General features: G+C 39.4%; 4 protein-coding genes and 1 pseudogene across 8 annotated transcripts; 2 read left to right on the top strand and 3 right to left on the bottom strand.

Moving 5' to 3' along the window:
- Positions 1-234: 234 nt before the first annotated feature.
- LOC137740558 (zinc finger CCCH domain-containing protein 62-like) lies at positions 235-3,165 on the bottom strand (annotated as a pseudogene).
- A 2,342-nt stretch (positions 3,166-5,507) lies between these two features.
- Positions 5,508-8,513, top strand: LOC137740557 (3-oxoacyl-[acyl-carrier-protein] synthase II, chloroplastic-like). Its single transcript, XM_068480400.1, has 13 exons — positions 5,508-5,820; positions 5,975-6,180; positions 6,258-6,461; positions 6,681-6,791; positions 6,870-6,965; positions 7,062-7,107; positions 7,200-7,279; positions 7,362-7,430; positions 7,532-7,616; positions 7,754-7,908; positions 7,978-8,058; positions 8,240-8,299; positions 8,394-8,513. The coding sequence occupies exons 1-13, from the start codon at positions 5,508-5,510 to the stop codon at positions 8,511-8,513; spliced, it is 1,626 nt and encodes a 541-aa protein (XP_068336501.1).
- Positions 8,514-9,141: 628 nt separating this feature from the next.
- LOC137739602 (25.3 kDa vesicle transport protein SEC22-1) lies at positions 9,142-12,048 on the bottom strand. 4 transcript variants are annotated; one of them, XM_068479228.1, is made up of 6 exons: positions 11,865-12,048; positions 11,120-11,320; positions 10,596-10,756; positions 10,327-10,473; positions 10,166-10,242; positions 9,142-9,601 (listed from the first exon to the last, which is right to left on the bottom strand). In XM_068479228.1, exons 2-6 carry the CDS (start codon positions 11,305-11,307, stop codon positions 9,518-9,520), a joined length of 657 nt encoding a protein of 218 aa, XP_068335329.1. In that variant the 5' UTR covers positions 11,308-11,320; positions 11,865-12,048; the 3' UTR covers positions 9,142-9,517. The 4 variants fall into 4 exon arrangements, with proteins under 4 accessions (XP_068335329.1, XP_068335328.1, XP_068335326.1 ...); XM_068479227.1 differs by having other exon boundaries at positions 11,120-11,383; positions 11,865-12,047; XM_068479225.1 differs by having other exon boundaries at positions 11,120-11,342; positions 11,865-12,046.
- A 1,766-nt stretch (positions 12,049-13,814) lies between these two features.
- Positions 13,815-16,868, top strand: LOC137740232 (DNA N(6)-methyladenine demethylase ALKBH1D-like). 2 transcript variants are annotated; one of them, XM_068480076.1, is made up of 4 exons: positions 13,815-14,241; positions 14,907-15,533; positions 15,704-16,048; positions 16,460-16,868. In XM_068480076.1, the coding sequence occupies exons 1-4, from the start codon at positions 13,948-13,950 to the stop codon at positions 16,733-16,735; spliced, it is 1,542 nt and encodes a 513-aa protein (XP_068336177.1). In that variant the 5' UTR covers positions 13,815-13,947; the 3' UTR covers positions 16,736-16,868. The 2 variants fall into 2 exon arrangements, with proteins under 2 accessions (XP_068336177.1, XP_068336176.1); XM_068480075.1 differs by having other exon boundaries at positions 14,904-15,533.
- A 1,014-nt stretch (positions 16,869-17,882) lies between these two features.
- Positions 17,883-19,992, bottom strand: LOC137740556 (uncharacterized). Its single transcript, XM_068480399.1, has 4 exons — positions 19,315-19,992; positions 18,933-19,169; positions 18,731-18,822; positions 17,883-18,651 (listed from the first exon to the last, which is right to left on the bottom strand). Exons 1-4 carry the CDS (start codon positions 19,948-19,950, stop codon positions 18,027-18,029), a joined length of 1,590 nt encoding a protein of 529 aa, XP_068336500.1. The 5' UTR covers positions 19,951-19,992; the 3' UTR covers positions 17,883-18,026.

Below are 19,992 nucleotides of genomic sequence, written 5' to 3'. Positions count from 1 at the left end.
TGCAGAAAAATAGCGGGAACCACATATCTCGGAAGCTACTGAGCTTCGCCAAAACGTTGTTCACCAGTCACAGAGAAACAAAATAATATCAGCAAAATTGAACTAGCTGAGCTAGATTTCTCATGTTCATTCAATCACCATGTTCCTCCAGAACTGCTATTGCTTCCTCTAAAACCACCTTTGCACGTGAGGCACCTGTCTTCCATCATCCTTCCGCTGTAATTCTCTCTCATTTCATTGGAAAATTTGCCGCTGTCTCCTTGATAACTCAAAATTCCTTTGCTGCGGAGGCCACCTCTCTTCCCTCATTATTTTCATGAGAAAACTTGCATCTCTCTCCGTAGTAACTTTGCTGCTGAGACCACCTTTCTTCCCTCAGTTCATTTTCATGAGAAAACTTGCATCTCTCTCCATAGTAACATCTACCCTGAGCATAATGTCGGCACATCTGCTTTTGCCCTCGTGGACACGTGGGAAGGAAGTGGTTTACACTTGCCAACGGCTGTCTTTGATGACCCTGGAATGATATTCCTTGGACAGTATAAGCATTAGATTTGTTGTCATAGATGTTAACCAGAACCTCTCCGGTTCTATTATACACTCTTTGTATGTTGCTTGGATTTGTACTCGCATCCAAGTTCTGAGAAGCTTGGTTGAAATACCTATCTTGCATTGTAGTGTTCCTTCTCAGTTGAGGCTGATATGTCACTTTTCTGGAATCAACAAAAAAGCCCGAGCTTATAGCTGGAGGTCCTGTGGCTGGCTTTTGCGAATAGGCAGTAAATTCTGATTGGTGAGGTTGAGTTGCTGGTTTTGCTGAATGAGAAAACAATCCCAACTGCTGAGCTCCCGCTTTCATGTTTCCTGAACCAACTGATATACCAACTGGTTGATGTAGGTTTGCTGAGTTAACAAGTGAAACAGATTGTTGAGGTTGAAGAGATGATTTCAGCACCGAGGTTGAGTTCAACTGAGACTTGTTCTTTTCCGGTCCTCCCTTTCTTGAAACCCTGAAGTGCAGAAATGACAGCACAGATGAGTGAAGTGAGACAAATTAGTAAATACAGACATAAAAACTAGTTTCAAGTGCAATCAGATCCAATACCGATTTGTCTTGAGCACTTTCCTTATTTCCTTCTCTTGGACCCGTGCTTCCCTGTCAGACCTAGCAAGAGATCCCCTAGAGTGCTTTTCCATCAAGACTTTCTGCCTCTCCCCTTCATCTTCCCATTTCTACAGTTGACAGCAAGAGTTGATTATCTTAAAAACGGTTACCAATGACAACGATGGCAAAGGAACAGAAGTTACTTAGAGCAGACCTGTCTCAAAGTTTTCAAACGGTACAGGTTCCGGCCCTTAATTAGGAGGGGATGGAGTGGAGGAAGTGGTGTCTCCCCTTTGCTCCAGAGTACTTCAATCTGCTCAGCATTTACAAAAACAGCACTTTTAGCATATGAAAATAAGAACTTGCTTATTGAGTTCTAGGTGTCTAGCTACGAATCTTGAGTCAGCTAAAAATCTGGTGCTTATTACTTTCCATCCACTCTAATTTCATGCAAGCTCTATTTCAATCTAAAAATACATATGCATCTCGTTAACAAAATCATAAGATACTTTGACTCACTGTAAAGGTGTGCTGCTGTTTAGCAGCTCCATAGCTTTCTTTCACAATCCTACCTGCAACAATCCTTGTTCCACATGGAGGGCCTCTTCCACTCCGCGATGCTATGTCAAACCTGCAAAATAAGAAAAGATTAAGAATAGAATACCAATGCACACGGTAACAACTTGTGCGGCTAGTGGAATAGAGAGTAGCAGCACAAAGAATGAACATTCACTTCATCCTAATTCCCTGTCTTAATGAGAAAGAGAATAGTTCAGGCCGCTTCAAATCAACTAGAAAATGCTTTGATCATATTCCAACAGTTCCCATTTTTAAACAAAGAGCAAATGCTGTTCCAGTTTATCTCCAATTGTAAAGGGAAACAAAAGAACACAAATACAAACAACGGCTTACATTTCATAAACATTTTGTTCAAACATGACGACATCACCAGTGCATGCATCCCCTGGACAAGGTCACATTACTCTTCAGTTGTTAAACATAGAGGAACGAAAAATGTTCAGTACACCACTCTCAGTGAAAGCAAATTCAACATACACAATGAATGATATCATTGAAAAGATGACCTTAGGATTTTCGGGCAGTGGGCAACGATCCTTGTTTTGACACATGGCCTTTGGACCGAAGATAATAATGCTGGTAATAACAATTTGCCATGAACTTATCAATTATATACCTTTACAATTCAAAACAAAGGTAGATGCCGGGTACTTCTTCTCACCTCCACCATTCAAAATCCTGCAAAAACACAAACAAACTTCAGAAATGGGGAGAAAAAACAACTCAGATCTCCAAAAGCTACCAAAGTGGCTGAAATTACTCTAAATGCTCCTTAATGCGCCGAATAAGCGTGTCTTTATTTCCGGTGAGTCTCAACCCGTTCTTCCTAAGGTACAGCTTACATTGCTCCACTTTCAGTTTCTCAATCTGTCTAGCTGCCACCAAACAATCACACAGAAACCAAACTTATCAAAACTGACAACGACCACATTTTGCATTTTCACAATCGATTGGCCCACAATTCACAGAACCACATTGGTACTTAAATTTCTGGGCTAACCTTCAATAATCTTCTGAACATTTTCAAAGCTTTGTCTATCCTTCTCGTTCAGCTCAGGCACAACCACCTCCTGTCCATCAACTTCTGCTTCACTACCGACATCATTATCCTTAACAATTCTGCAAATCGAACAATACCCATTTCAATTCCAACCCTTAATCACTCATTAATCATAGATTAATTCAAAATTTAAAGACAAACGAAAGAACCCATTAACATAGATTTCTTTCAGGTAAACCAGACACTAACCGAGCCTTTGATTTACCCTTGATCGAGAGATTTGAGAACTTGGCGTGGGTTTCTTCGAGAATGCGGTAAGTCGGGTCCTTCATTGACTCATCCGAATCGTATTCTGGGTCGGACTCGGACTCTCCGATTTCCCACAAGTCTTCATCTTTTTCTTCGTATCGACGATTTTTGGATTGCTTAGGGGCAGCCATTGATGGGTTATCTTGGTTTATTGCTGAAACACCAGAAAGGGTTCTTTTGAGCTAAAGGTTTGGGCGGAAAGGTGGGAAATTGAGGATTATAAAAAGCGGAATTATCAATTCTGAGACCACGCTGCACACATCTCAAAGAGTTTTATACGACCGTTGCAATCATGCAACGGTAGAGGAAAACAATTTAAATTTTGAAAATTTACAAACTCACAAGCCTTTTCTTTTGCTAGATGGGAAGGAGCCCAAGCCCAGGATAAAATTTTTCGGTCAGGCACCAAATTATGTGACATGTTTGATCAACCTTTTCGAAAGCCAATCTCAAATTAATTGTAAAAGTCGTCCGGTCATATTCAGCGTTGCATTAATCACGCTATAAATGTGACACGTCTGATTTTTAAGTTGGGCTATTCTCGGTTCGTTTGTCGTTACTAGGAGAATACTTATAAGTTTCTTTTTCTTTGCTCATTGATATGCTTAAATTTGGGTAACCCCGCCTGGCCTAGGATCTCGTTAAAAGCTCTGCCGAAGCAGAGCAATGACCTCGATCGTCGTGGTGTTCGTCCCCGCCTACGGATCAATTGACATTTTTCACAAATTTTACGAAACGGAGGCCCTTTTTCTCATATTCGTCATTCCTTGTCTTAATTCCGAAACCGGCAAGCTGAATCCCTAAATAAGAATCTCTCCAAGCTCTAGCTAGGTTTTGGATAGGGCAACCTTCATTCCCATGGGATTTTTGCTTATGTATGTGTTTGATATTGTTCTCGTACTCCAAACAAGGTCATTTTGATGTTAAAGCCTAGCTGGGTGACCTTCGTTTTCCTAATTATTCTCTGTTATATTTACGAGCACGTCTAAAGATAGCCACCCAATTACACATGGACGGCTATCTTTGACAAAAGTGGGATGCTTTATGGTTTAGCACCTTAGAGCATCTTCAAATGAGATGTCAAATTTTAAACATCAAAACGATAGTTGATAGGTTATGTGGCAATTTGACATTTTGTACAATATTTTGCTCCATCCGAATGTTAAATAATAATGTCATTTAATAAACTTTTTAACTTTTTATCTTTTTGTGGAGTCTAATAATTAAGGCAACCAATCAAATATTTCAAAAACATAACAACATTTATTATATATTATATTAATCTATTAAAATATCATTTAATAAATTTGACATCTGGTGTCAAATTTGACAGCAAAAGACTTTGCCTTCAAATGACTCAGTGCCACCTAAGAAATTGAAGGCTCGGTTGGAGAGAGTTTGTTGCCATTTTTTTTACTGTTGTATGCCTACGTGGTAATTTTGACATCTCATTTGGAGATGCTCTTAGGCTTTTCTTCTTATATATTGTGGGAAGTTAAGCACTTCATCTGACTTGATCCCCAAGCCTCCTATGTTACAGGGGACGAAAAGCCAGCAACTTGTTAGGAGTACGTTTAGCTTTGATATTTTTATTTTTTGGTGTTGATATTGTACTTGTGCTTATGACGACAAATATGACGTCTTTGTTTTTCGACACACATTGTTTCCAACCAAATATTATCTTTGATAAAACATGGGCACGTCACGAGTAGTGCTAGCTCATATGACACCACAATTTTGTCAACACTACAAGTTTACGAAATATTGACAAAATGCCGGTTTATAAATTATAGGAAATGATGTGCCCGCAGGAATATTCAGAATGCCATGGAATATCTTTTAAGCATCCTTTTTAAGCCGATAAATAAATACTTGGGTCCGTTGCTTCACTGCATGAAATTAGGAAACCGCCAGCTTGCTGCTTTTGGCTGGCTTAATTTTGCAGTTGCGGATGCTGATGTAGCAGTACACTGCTTTTTTGTTAAGCAGAAGCCAAACCAACTTGTAAGTCTTCCCATTCAATTTTAGTTTCTATAGCATGGGGATAGAGGTGGAGATGTTTGAAATTCTTTGTGGAGTGTCATCCCCCGGAATTTCTTTCGTGTAGGAAAGAAACTTACCTGCAACTGAGGTGTTAATGCGGCGGCAGTATCCCAAGCCATTCACGTACCGTTTTACGCAAGTGTTATCGCTAGTCTCCTTGTTTGGGGCACTGCATGCCTGCCTTTTCTTCGTGAGGGCACCAAAGTTGCTAATTTTTAGGAAGAGAGAATTTGTGTGAGGAGGGAAGTTAAAACATTTTGGCTAGACAGTTCAAACATCTAACTTCCCTTATTTAAATGGTCTTCTCAGTTCCAGGAAAATAATATAGGGTTTATAGAGGGTTTTTGGTTCTTTATGCATGCTTGATTTGGCTTCTCAATTTTATTTTTCTTATATATTGCAACCCTTTTTTAGATTTTCCATCCGGGGAACTTCTTGGTTTTGGCTGTGTGAATTTTCTCATTGTCTTCAATGGCTTCGTCTTCTGCGCGTATAGTTTCTTCTTGCATATCTTCTGCACATGAGAAAGACCACCCTATGAGGTCCTCTATGTTTCAGTCTCCTAAGAGAAAGTTTCAGGGGGCGAGGAGAAAGAAACTCATTTTGAAACGCAGCTATGGCGTCGGTGTTGCTTCTGCTAGCAATTTGAGCTCTTGCCTAGATTTTGAGCCGTGTGACAATTATTACAATTTTGAAGTAATGTATGACTCTTTGGCTTTCTTTGGGTCAAAAACCGCGTCGAGGACTGGAAGGCAAATGCGCATGAATGGGGTTGTTCACTCTGGTAAACAATTTATGCATTCGTTTTTGAAAGTGACTATTTTGTTTGATTGTCATGGATTTCGTTGTAGTTAAGTTCACCCTTGTTGCTTTCTAAGTACTTTATAGATCTGATAACTCTTAATGGTTTTGATCTGCCATTTTGAACATGTTGTTAGGCAAAACTATCACTATGCCTGTGCAAAATGCAGAGGAAGTCACAACAAATAAAAAACTTCCAACGAAACAAAGGCGGGTTGTTGTTACGGGATTGGGTGTGGTAACCCCTCTCGGACATGATCCAGATGTCTTCTACAACAGTCTTCTTGAAGGTATCAGTGGCATAAGTAAGATAGAGACTTTTGACTGCGCGCAATTTCCGACAGTAGGTTTTCTTTGCCTCAGTTTCATTCTTTTGCATTGCATCTACTTTTGTTGACTCTAGTTTTCCTTTTACAACAGAGAATTGCTGGAGAAATAAAGAGTTTCTTAACAGACGGATGGGTCTCACCGAAGATCGCTAAGAGGGCAGACAAATTTATGCTTTACTTGATCACTGCCGGGAAAAAGGCATTGGCAGATAGCGGGGTCACAGAAGAAGTTAACAGAAATTTAGATAAAAGTAGATGTGGAGTCATAATTGGCTCTGCACTCGGAGGCATGAAAGTAAGTTAAGCTTTATATACAAATTCAGTTTATATACAAATTAGCTACAAATTCAGACAGCTAGAAAATTTCAGTTTTGACTATCGCTCGAGTCTTGAGGCACGATGTGGAATACAGCACGAAATTTATTTTCGTGTGCACTATCTAGTTACTTCAAAAGGTTCAAGAACTAGGTTATGTATCTTCTACTTTTTACCTACTTATGATAAACTCGGTCAGGTTTTTAATGACGGAATAGAAGCATTGAGGATTTCGTACAAGAAGATGAATCCATTCTGTATACCTTTCTCGACCACTAACATGGGTTCTGCCATGCTAGCTATGGATTTGGTAAGTTTAGAGGAAGTGTTAGAATCTTCGGATAGGTTTTTGAAACCTTGTAGCCATATCTAAGTTGTCGAATTGCAGGGTTGGATGGGCCCTAACTACTCAATATCTACAGCTTGTGCAACAAGTAACTTTTGTATGCTGAATGCTGCATATCATATTTCGCGAGGTGAAACCGTAAGTTTTCACCAGCTTTTAGACAGACATAATATACAATGTGCACTTTGGATCATTTAACCAAATGCTCTTACCAAAACTTGCTGAAATTTGCAGGACCTGATGCTTTGTGGTGGATCCGAAGCAGCCATTATCCCCATAGGTGTACTACTTGTCATTCTCCATATCGTAATTCAGTTTACAATCCCTGCAGCGTGTGAACTTACTCGAGTTTCATGGATCATTAAAGTGCAGGCTTGGGAGGGTTTTCGGCATGCAAGGCGCTGTCTCAAAGGAATAGTGAACCGACCAAAGCTTCATGCCCTTGGGATATTGTAATGCATCTTCTCTCAGCCTCAAACTAGGATTTTCGTATCCCTCATCCCTAACTTGAAATTTTATTTGCTATTTGAAAAGAATCGCGACGGATTTGTCATTGGAGAAGGAGCTGGAGTTTTGCTCTTGGAAGAGCTAGAACACGCTAAGGTTTGCTGCAAATCAATCTCTGTATTTTTCCCATGGATCATTGAAGTTTCGTGCATCCACATATTTCCGCCTCAACCCCTCTTCTTCCCCTCTCATTACAGAGAAGAGGTGCGAAAATCTATGCCGAGTTTCTAGGTGGAAGCTTCACTTGTGACGCGTACCACATGACTGAGCCTCATCCTGACGGTATGTATAAAACTCTTTTAACCACCAGAATTTCTCCATGCAGGACGTGAGAACAGACGTGCATCAATATCGCATTGATATGTCGAAAATGACTTGATGGTTTGCTCATCACCGTCCATCTTTATGTCTAAAACCAGGGACAGGAGTTGCTCTTTGCATAGAGAAAGCATTGGCTCAATCTGGGGTCAACAGAGAAGATGTGAATTACATAAACGCGTATGCTACGTCAACACCAACGGGTGATCTGAAAGAATATCGCGCTCTAATCCGATGTTTTGGAAATAATCCAGAGGTGAAAACGAAACATCTTTCTAGTTATCAGGTGACTCTGGTGCTGAAAAACTATTTCTGGTTATTGCAGCTAAGAGTGAACTCCACAAAATCCATGATTGGTCACCTTCTGGGAGCCTCAGGTGCTGTGGAAGCTGTTGCAACAATCAAGGTCAGTCAGCCTCATGTTTTAATTTCGTCATTCGTCACAGTCTCTACTTTGTTGGACGAGGTTATGAGATCAGTTATCATGGACGACAATTGTTGAATACAAAAAAAGAACAACTTGTTTCTTTTGGCTTGCAAAGAAGACTTAAGAGTAGATTCATTGTAATCAAATCTTGAAAATGTAGGCTATGCAGACGGGATGCATCCATCCGAACATCAATCTCGAAAATCCAGACAAAAGCGTGGTATGCATCTCTAGTCGTTTATAATCAAATTTTACATTTTCACAGAATATTTTCAATGCATTTTGTTTCTAATTTACATATCGGAAATGAGGAGGACATGAATGTGCTTGTCGGCCCAAAGAAGGAGAAGTTGGACATAAAAGTTGCACTCTCCAACTCATTTGGTTTTGGTGGACACAACTCTTCTATCTTATTTGCACCCTACAAGTCATGAATACTACAGAAATTTGTATAGATGTCAAATTTGGAGATTTGAAAACTCCATCATCCCATATCATTGACAAGATATTGGCCAAAATCCATTAATGTGAGGGCAAATTTGTTTTCTGATTGTTCTGCCATTTTTATCAAAAATAAGACCCTTTCAATCTATTTACTTTTAGTGAAATTTCGTTCATAGCGAACAACGTTGTATTCTTTGTTAATCCAAGCGAAACTGGAGGAGAGAGATTAAACTTGGGACCTTGTGTGCACCGGTGAATGCTTTAACCGAGCTACAAAACCCCAGCCCTTGCAGAGCACTAGAGTTGTCTGAGCTCGTTTGGTATTGTACATTGGTTATGTATTGCTTTATATGACACGACCCGGCTCGTCACGAACGCACTTACAAAGTTTTGTGCAAGCTCATTTAGGTATGGCTCAACGGGTTAAAACTGGCAACTAAAATTGCTATCGAGAGAGCGTTTGCAGAAATTGTGCACAACAGAATGTATTGATTTCGTCGATCTTGTAGATGCAAGACTAAGATCAATTGTGTATGGTGCGTTATTGTGCAAGAATCATAAACAAGATAACGCAATCGACAGAATGCACCACACAAATGCGCTCCTGTTGATAGGTACTGACCAAACGCCACAAATAATATTAGACAGTCAGTGAATTTTGACAATGTATATATAAAACAGCAAAATCTACTCCCTTGTACTTAGTTGTATGATAACTGATAAGATCTGACTCCTCAATCTGTTGTTTTGAGGGGTCTCTCTTCCGTAAGGGTGGATATGTTCCCATCAGCAGAGGTTCTTACAGAATTAATTTTCTCAATCAAACTCGGCGTGACCAACAAAAGTAACCCCGAAACATCTTTTAAATCTTTCACGAGGATAAGGCAGCCAATCTGAAGTTCCCAAGTCCCGTATGGAACGGAAACAGTCCAGCGCAACAAACAGAAGCCCGTCAAAATTGCCATAAATTCAGAACATAGATGAAGCAGTTTGATCACCAGAGCTTTGTTTTGACCCAGAAAAGGAGGAAAACAACTCCAAGCACAATGGCAATAGGCGCGTACTTTCGGATCAGAGCCTACAATTAACAGACGTGTGAAATGATAAGTTTCTGCTACATTACTTTGGCAATAGAAGTTACATATGACATAAATTCTTTGACATAAACAGCTCAATCTAGAGAACTCACGGCAGATTGGAGAAGGCAATATTCCTAATTCAAACAAATGTGGCTAGAAAGACCTAATTCGTACAAAGAAATACTCAATTATTATGGATTAGCAATAGCACCAGCATACAGCACCATCAGCAAACAGCTACCTGAGTTTAATAAGCCCAGTGGCATGCATAACTAACAGCTTTTGAACAAGTATTCAAGTAAACAAAACAAAGATGTCATGTAAATGCCTCAGCCACAACTGCATTCATACTCACCACAAGACATTACAATTTGATTGAATTTGAGACACACAAAAGATGTCCAATCCAAAGAATATGGTAATGGAAATGATTGGACGCTACATCATTCATACAGGAATCAAGGATGGGGTGTAAAGGGAAATCATATGATATGTAATGTTTGGGAATCCATATAATATTAGTTTAAACTGGTTCCTATAATGGCTAATCAGATAAGACTAACCTGTCGATTCAAATCTCTTGCTTTATCAGCATATATGCGAGATTCTGATGTTAAACGGCTCGACATTTGACTGACCTCTGCAAAATTGAAATTCAGGAGGAAATTTATCACATATACACGAACAAACAAACTTCCATCTAGAAGCAAATAGAGAGACTTACGGTCCAACTTTTCACCAACACCAAGCACTTCCTGAACATTGCGAGTCATTATTTGGTGGACTTCATACAGCTCATCATTCAACTTTGCAATATTCCGCTGAGTGCGAGTGTCCTGGTACAATTTCTTTGTTTTCTGTATGAATGTATCTTTTAAACACAAAAATGTGGAAGGAAATCAAACCCAGCAAAAGGAGAACAAAAATGTAGATAATAAGTACACAAGTCTAACATATGATATGACGGACAATAGTTTATGGCAATAGACCTACCGAATTTAATGAATGCATAAGGTCTTGCAGCAGTTTCAATTTGGGTCCCATTAACACGCTCAAACTCATTCTTGAGATCTTCAAGGTATTGGAAGGCAAGTTTCTTTGGATAGGCACGGTCACACATTGTCAGGTAACACACACGTCCTTCGATGATATAGCTAAGAACAAATGTCAAGGTAATAACAGTTGTACGCTCTTCCTCTAACGAGAACAATCAATAACATAGCATTCATATAACAGCATCAACAAGACAATTACTGAATGAGCAGCTTAAGTTTTAATGACAGCAACAGCTACGTGAAACTAACATATTGTCTTCCAATATAAAATTAAGTCAACCGACTTGCAACAAACCTATGACACATTTATCAACAAAGTTTCACAATTATCACTATTTGTATTGCATCTAAATCCTGTCCAGGAACTATAAGGGGGTTGCACGAACCTGTCGCTAGTAAATTTATCAACATAAAACAATTGTTTCAACTCCATAAATGATGAAGACGATGCGACAAGGATACTGGAAAACAAAAGGTCCAGTTTCAACTGACATCCTTGAAGGCTCATTTTGTCCCGTTGATAAGTTCTTGAATAAAGCCTTGACTTGTTGTTTGTAGAATTCAGAGTCTTTTACATCACGGCCATCATCCAGTCCCTCTGCTAGTGGAAGACCGTCAGTAACACGAGCAATCATTGTCAGCTTCACCATCTTCACTTCACAACTTCCTAGCAATGCGAAATTAACTGCGCCATGTCAAAATCACCAAATACCAGATCCAGGATAGCTTGAAAAGGCACGGATAACCCAAAAATACAACAATAATATACACACATTGTCAGACAGCGTTACATTATCTCTGCATAATCTTCCTTCGAACAGAGCTTAAACATGCAGTCTTAGAAATTGGGCTTCCTATTCCAATACAGTTAAAACCCAAATACCATCTTCCATATCCAACAAAATTAAATCTCAAACGAGACTCAATTTTATTTTTATGATTAATTGGGTTTTTTTTAATACTGATTAATTGGGTTTTGGGCTAACAAAAATTAAATACTGCCCAATTCTGAAATTCCAGTTGATCGATCCCCTTAACCATCTAAACCCCTTTGCCCCTAAAAATCCCTAAACTACAAATCTTGCCCAAATTGCTCCAAAATCATAAAAAGAAATGCAGTGCAATCCAAAGAAATTACGATAAATCTGAGAAATTGATCCAAAAAACGAAAACTTGATTGCGAATTTGGAAAATAGAAGACAAATACCTGCTTATAGCATTGATCTGAGGAACGGTGAAGACGATGGTGCAACCTGAGCGAGAAGAAATGAGAGAAGCTCTGGAAAAACAGAAGGGGGTTTTCGAGGACCAGACAGAGCAAATAAGGGTTGGCTTTTTTAGTTTAATCTGCGATCTCTGCGTGCGTGTTATGAGGTTGTACGTTGAGACTGCGAAGAAAGAAGTTTCACAGGTACAACATCTTGATGCAGTCAGGCTCGTGAACGACGACGAGTCGGGCCCCCCTTTTAAACATCGATGTCGGTCGGGATACAATTGAATATGGGCCGATGCAAGAAACAGGCCTGAGTCGCCCGACTCACTGACCAATTTACCTTATGAAACAAATAGTTAATTTTCTCTCACTTACACGTGGCAGAAAGATGGAAAGTGATTTTACCTTCTGAGAGTAGCCCTAGAGGAGTCTTTAAATAGAAACAACCACCGTATAAAATAAAGGGAATTGTTATTAGCATTCTAAAAATCTCATTTGACACTCCAAACTTTCTATAATTAGAAAGAAAAATACACTTGTAAGGAGTGTAGAATGAGATTTTTGAAGTGCTAATAACAGTTCCCAAAACAAATATAGGGACAAAATAAATCTCCAATTGATCGAAAAATGAGTCCCTAAGGTACTGTTTGGTACGTGGGGCAGGACAGAACAGAGTGGGACAAGGCGTTCTGTCCCACGTTTGGTGCGTCTAAAACGGGTGGAACGAGCTGTTCCACGAGACAAGTTTTGGGTGAATTTTCGTTCCACCTCACCCCCCTGGAACGACTCGTTCCACATCCGTGGAACACAAAATTATAACCTATCCGTCTCCTTCTTCTTCCTCCTTGTTTCCATCCGAGGGCATTTTTGCACCCGCTCCGTTCCGTTCCGTCCTATTCCGTTCTGTCTCGTCCCATTCCGTTCCGTCCTGTCCCGTCTGCATACCAAACGATACCTAAAGTATAGGGACTCAGTGGATACATAGTGTATGTCCTCACATTTAGGGATTGTATAGAGACAATCTAGAGTGAAAAAAACAGGGCCCATAATCTTGATTGTAGCTTTTAATTAATAAAAAAATGGTTAACATAAACAAAAAATGTGCACCTTGATTGGAAAAACGTACCCACAATCTTGATTGAACATTTTTCTTTTAATGCTTTTAATTTTAATGTTGTTAATTAATTAAAAAAAAGTTAATATAAACAAAAAATGTACACATAATCAAATTATCACGTAATTCAAATTTAGAAATTCTACTATAAGAACTCTACCATTAGAGGCAAATATTCCTTTAAGAACTTCCGTCTAAGTCTTTAAATAAGTACTCAAAAGTTCCACTGGAGATGGTCTGAGGCTCCCAACGTTCATAGATATGCAGATAATGAAAAAGCAATAGTTATTGAGATGGATGTATGATATTGAAATAGAATAATAAGTAAATATATGTAATTAGAATGTTATATGAGATTGTAGTTATACATAAACACGAGGATGCCAAATATAATTTACTCAAATATTTCTCATTAGTTGTCAACAAAAATGTAAATTCATTGTTATCATGTCAACACTTAACGGGTAATTTATCAGATTTTATAACAACAGTACGAAATTAGAATAAAATAATAATTAAATATGCGATTGAAATGTTTTAAAATGATTGCATGCCTTACTATTGCACTAAATATGAGGGATAAAATGTGAAAAAGTGCGTGCAGTCGAGGAAGTAGCCCTACAAACAAATGAATCGGATTAAATTAAAAAATGTAAAGAATTGTACGAGTTATCCCTTTCGTGGAGAATCATTAAAGGTGAAAAGCCAAGAAGTTCGAAAGAATTGGTAACTTCAGGCTGAAGGTCTCACAGAGAGTCGCATTTATATTCTCTCCCTCCAATAAAATGTCCCCACAAATTCCTTCCATTTTCTAATATAATCAAATATTAACTTTCCCTTCGATCTCTCCTCCTCACTTCTCACTTTTCACCGTTTCCAACTGTTCAGTCATTTTCTTCCATTTCTTCCAAAATTAACTGTAATTTCCCCGCCAATTACAGCGATTTAGGTCCAAGAAACTCCATGGACATTCACGCTCAAGATGGCGACATCTCCCGCGGCGGACGATTCTCCACGAACCGGGGAGTTCAAGGTCGAGAAAGCCTCCGGGGCGGACGATTCTCCACGAACCGGGGAGGTCAAGCTCGAGAAAGCCTCCGAGGCGGACGATTCTCCACGAACCGGGGAGGTCAAGCTCGAGAAAGCCTCCGAGGCGGACGTTTTCCCACGAATCGGGGAGGTCAAGCTCGAGGAAACCAACGAGGTGGCCGACATTCTCCTCTCGCCGCCGGCCACCCTTCCAATCTCCACAGCCCTGTAAGTTCATCGCCACCCCTATCTATTGACAGACTTGATTTCTTGGTTTTTTTTTTTTTTTTTTTTGCATCTTTTCTATGATTATGATCTTGTTAATCATGGGATTTTTGTGCATTTTATAATGAACTTTTGTTAGATTTAAGTGAAAGACTCTAATTTTACATGCTTACTTTGAGATTTTTGAAATTAAATTTGAATGTAATGTGAGTTCTGGTTGAAAAGTTTGGAACTTTTTCTTACTTTTGCACTTCTAAATGATTTGGCATTTGGGGTTTGAGGATTTAGAATGTGCTATGGGAACTGGGTGTGAGTAAGAGAATTTTCAAGCATGTGGTGGTCAATGGTTTAAAAGTGTTTACTTTGAGCAGCATATGTGTTAAGACAAATCATAGTTGGTTTGTGTTTTGATTTAGTACGTTTGAGCTACGAATTCAAGTCTGGGATGGGAAAACTGTTATAAATTTAGGGCTGGCTTGTAGTTTTGATGTCTTGACTCAGCTCCATTCCTTGGTAGATTTAGTGGCATTTCATTTTTTTAGCTGCTCTTTTTATGAAATGGATTTGTTTGGTTATCTTCGACGTTTATATTGGTTATCCTTGCACATGATTTTGTGAAGTTGAGTTGATTGAACTTTGTTTATTCACACTGTTTGCACAAACAGCAGGCCAGGCCTGGAACTCATGGAACATTTTCTAATGACTCCTCGGGTAACAATGAGTTTCGGGTATCATATCATTCTGAGCATAAACCTGCCACCAGTTCTGCACATCGGCAGGAATGGCATTCATCTGGAAGAGAGGACATGCATTCTCATGCTGAGAGTTTGAAGGAGGGACATAAATCAACTGAGTCCAGGGGTGTTAACCCGAAAGTTTTAAATTGGTCAGCTGTCTCAGATTCAAGCTACAGAGAGCATCCTCCTTCGTTTTCTAATCTGAGTCATTCTGAGAATTTGCATGCCGGGGTAGAGAGAATGCAGATTAGAGAAACCCCGAGTGAGATGACAGAGGATAGTGTAACTCTGCCCTGCAAATCTGAGGCCCATGGTGTGCCTTTCCCTATTAACAGTCCTGTAAATGCAACCAACCAAGGGAAGCCAGAGCCTTCTGAACAGTCGATTTTTGATTTATGTCCTCCTAAATCAAGGGGTTCTATTACCCTAAAGGCTCCTCTGCTTGTACAGAATAGAGAAAGGCGGAATGAAATCAAGCGCTCCAAGGAACAGAACAGTGGAATCATTTTGCAGTCTGGAATGGTTCTATTAAAAAGTTACCTTTCCCTCCATGACCAGGTGCTTCTTTGTGTTCTTTTACTTCTTCTAAATTCTGTGATTAGTTTTCATTGTTAAATCATTCTCCAACTGATAATTATGTTTCACCAATCTGAAATATGTGAATGGTATATGAAAATTGTAGGGTAAGTATATGGATTGTGAGATTTTCTGTTTTTTATTTCTTCTAGATGAATATAGTCAAGTTATGCCGAGACTTGGGTTTGGGTTCTGGAGGTTTCTACAAACCTGGTTACCGTGATGGAGCAAAGCTGAATTTGATGATGATGTGCCTTGGTAAGAATTGGGACCCTGAGACAAGTCAGTATGGAGATCATCGACCTGTCGATGATGCTATTCCGCCAAAGATTCCTGATGAATTCTTTCAGTTGGTTGAAAGTGCAATCAAAGAGTCCCAGTTCCATATTATGAAAGATTCTAAAACTAGCAATTCTCAAGGCATACTTCCATGGATGATCCCAGACATATGTCTTGTGAACTTTTACTCATCCTCTGGGCGACTAGGTCTTCATCAGGTTTGTAATAAAAGAGCCTTATCTATTTCTCTGCAGTGGATTCATTTCTTTCTTCTAATTTAATCCTTCTCCCTCTGTCATATGCGCATTTGATACAACTTTGGTAAGCATTACATCTGTAACTGTCAGGCATCGAACTATCTCTTAACCATTTTGGAGGAACAGCTGTCACTTTTATTTTATGCACTGAACTGCATGGCATTCATTTGCAGCAGCTGCACCATCTTCCAAATCATCTATAACCCAATGCAACTGTTGTCCACGTTAGTTATTTCTGGATCGTTTAGAAGACTGAAGCAAAATTTCCCATATAATGAAATTCATCCTGTATTATTTTGTGAATCTTAAAATAAGTAAAACCTTACTGTTCTGAACTACTTGATAACATCTCTTGGCCATGCCTTCCTGCAGGATCGTGATGAAAGTGAACAAAGTCTCCGCAAATGTTTGCCAGTTGTCTCTTTTTCCATTGGAGATACTGCAGAATTCTTGTACGGTGAGCAAAGGGATGTTGACAGGGCAAATAAGGTTATACTGGAATCTGGAGATGTTCTAATATTTGGTGGAAAATCGAGGCATGTATTTCATGGTGTATCGTCTATAAAGCCAGACACTGCTCCTAAGACCCTGCTGGAAAAAACAAATCTCCGAGCTGGCCGTCTGAATCTTACTTTCAGAGAGTATTGAAAATCTTGTGCTGGTGTACATTGTAAGCTTCTCTAGTCAGAGTTAGTTCGAACGAAGCATGGTAGCTTCATGATGTAACGACTCTTTGTATTGAATCGTTTATATCAGTGAAAGTGGTTTATGTTACAATCAAGTACTTCCATTTCGGAATTAGGTCATTTGTTCTTTCAAACAGGGCCCCCTGTTTCTAGTTCTGATGCCTGTGATTCATATTTCCTCAAAATCTTCAGACAAGGTTATGTTATACCTGATCTTTCGTCGAAAAATTTTACGGAAACTTATGAAGAAATTGGGTCAATAGAACCGTCCATACCTATATTATAACTTATTGGTTGGAGAGTAGTTTCCTCCAAATAAACTCGTTAAATTCAAATATTTTTTTTGTTCTCTAGATGCAACCCTATTTTTCTCTATTGGTCGCCAAACTTCCAACGGTTCGGGCAAAGTTGAAGCATATGGTTCAACATTCCTCTTGCTTCACTTACAGAACAACAAATTAAAAAAAATTGCTTATTTTGTAAGCAAAAGCAGAAGAGCAAACAACCCTACCACCACCATAAGTGCTTGCCAACCTAGTAGGTGGGATCCATAGGCTCATCAGCTTTGAGCAGCATTAGGTATATCCACACAAGTACGGTTTTCTGCATATAAAATCCTTTATAATCACCATTATTTCCAGTCTTCTTATAAGATATTTATTAATTAACCGTAAAAAAAAAAAAAAAAAAAAAAAAAAAAATCTATAGGGAGGCCGTCGACGGACGTTGGCGATCGTTCAGCCGGAAGTTGAGGGTGGATATAGGGAGAATGAGCCATGCTGGAGAAGCAGGGCACATGCTAGATATATCAGCATTGTCTGAGAATTTCGCATGTGCTCTAGCTCTCCATCTTGGACTCTGTCTTTTTCAGGCACAAAGTTGGCAGTAATGAAGGTGGTCAATGTTTTCGGAGCTCACATTTTAACTTATTTAACTGATGATTGTATCGCGAAGTCATTTCCGAACAGATTCTAGTTCTGCAGTGCTGCAACGTCCTTAACATCATCGACCGTAAGTGTTACACATTGACATCCTTGATGCTCTTTCTTTTTTTTTTCTTCTGTAATTCGTATGTATTTCTTCAAAGTTCATGTACAAAATATCATCATTTTATTGGAATTAATTTATACACAAGCAACATCCATAAATTATTTCATCATCCACAAGTTCAGTAACAATGCTTGGCTCAAATCACATTGGTTGGCAACAAAATCTATCTCAAATGTAATAAATTATTCGTATGTTTCGCTGAATCAATTGTGATTGGATCTGTTTTCTAGAGCTGAAGCAGCAGATTCAACATGGACAAATAAACAGGAATACACTTTTTGTTTCAACCTGTCAATGGTCTCCACCAATCCATTGTTCTCTGAGCTCTGACTGTTTTTCAGTTTATCCAACCACTCATTTCCTTTCTTAAGCTGTGATAGCGTCACAGCGATTTGATTCTCTGGCTCATTGCGGCGCCCAGCACTGTCCTTACCTTTCTTCTCTTGGGGGGTTTTCAGACGAAATCCAGAATCCAGTGCCTCCTCCAAGAATTTCAAGAACCAAGATCTTGTTTCGTTTAAGAGAGCTTCTCTGAGTTCTGTTATCTCTTTCGCACTATCTCCTTTCGCCCATTCTAGTTTCTCTGCTCCACTTAACTCAGCGGGGACCTTCGAAGACTTCAATGTGCCTTTACCATGAATTAGGCCTGTCTTTTTGCTCAACGTTTCGACATCTGGAGGTAACTGCTTTGTAGTTAAAGGAATTGAATTATCCTTTAACGGAGCTGTCATATTTGGTTGGTCAATCAGCTGGTGGAGTATGAAAAACTTGTTCAGAGAGATGTGGGGATTGTCCGGTGAAGCAGATGAGCATAGATCGGCGAACATACTTGGAAAAAAAGAAAAGAAAAAGAGTTTACTGTGAGACAATTGTTAAGGTGATTCATACATGTAAGATTATAGTTTACCTAACGCATTTGACAAGAGTTGCAGCTGTAGATGCTTCTTTTTGAGCTTCTGCTGCAACCAAAGAAGCTAGATTTCTCCTTCTAAGCATTCCCTTATAAAATTTTGACAAAATATACGAAATGTGTCACATTGTTATTCAATATATTGCTGCCTAGATCACATGAATGAGAGTCAATGAATATGTGTTGTTGCCTGGAATACCTTTCCGAGCTTCATAAAATTAGCCGGAAGAGAAGGCCACAAAACTGCCTCTGCTGAATTACTTTTATCTTTTCGGTTTGACAAGCAATTAGTGTTCATGGTTTCCTGTTTGCCTGAAGTGCGTTTTGCAGAAGCGCTTCTTGAAGGCACAGCAGTCTCCTTGGTATTAGATGCAGCCACATCTGCCTCTGATGCAAGCGCACGAGGTCGATTGCGGGGAGGAGCTATTGAGCGTGCCTGTTACACTAGTATAAATGACCATACTACATAACTGGTCAAAAGATTCAACAGAAATGCGTTTCCTACACTAGAACTTTGTTACATTTGTCAAAAAACAGTTATATACTTAAAACGGAAACTATGTTTAGCGCGCAAATCGTACCTGACCATTAAGCTCTTGCTGCTTGCCCTTCACCATTCCAACCTTCTTAACACCAGTCTCATTATCATTGTTCTTCCCACCTCCATAGGAATCCGCTGCGTTAGCTTTTGAATTTGAAGTCGAAACACCTTGCATATACCTAGATGCAACAGCCACCCTTTCCTCTTTAATAACAAGCTTTTGTCTCGGGTTTTCATCAAAGGGTTCCCTCGATTTGGAACTATTATTTGTTCCTTCGTGATCAGCTTGGACTGGATTCTCTGATGGCTCTAACATTTGCATCAAATCCTTAGGGTTCCCCACGAAAGGGTGTCTTCCTGGAACTGGTCTGACTCCAACAAGAATAGGAACCGGTGTTCCTGCCTCCATTCTATCGACATAGAAAAACTGGCCAAGCTGCAACTTGTTATTCAATATAATCTCATTGTCTTCCCTCGACAGCGAGACATAAGTGGAATGAGAAGAATCGGAGACTTTAATGAAGAATCCTTGGTTAGGCCAGAGTTCCGAGCCACTTAAGGCTGGCACAATGCTGATCACTTGAAGCAGGACTGATCGGTATTCTCCTCGAACCTTCACGTGGGAGTTTATGCTCTGTAGAAACTTTATCAAAACTCCTGGTGTGAGGGAGGCCATTGCTTCAATTTCTTCTCTTCTTCAGCTAAACCCAAACTAATG

The sequence above is a fragment of the Pyrus communis genome, chromosome 7 (genome assembly GCF_963583255.1).
Source record: "Pyrus communis chromosome 7, drPyrComm1.1, whole genome shotgun sequence".
Lineage (NCBI taxonomy): Eukaryota > Viridiplantae > Streptophyta > Magnoliopsida > Rosales > Rosaceae > Pyrus > Pyrus communis.
Note: the sequence above shows the minus strand (reverse complement) of the source record. Positions and strands in the feature narration are given on the sequence as shown.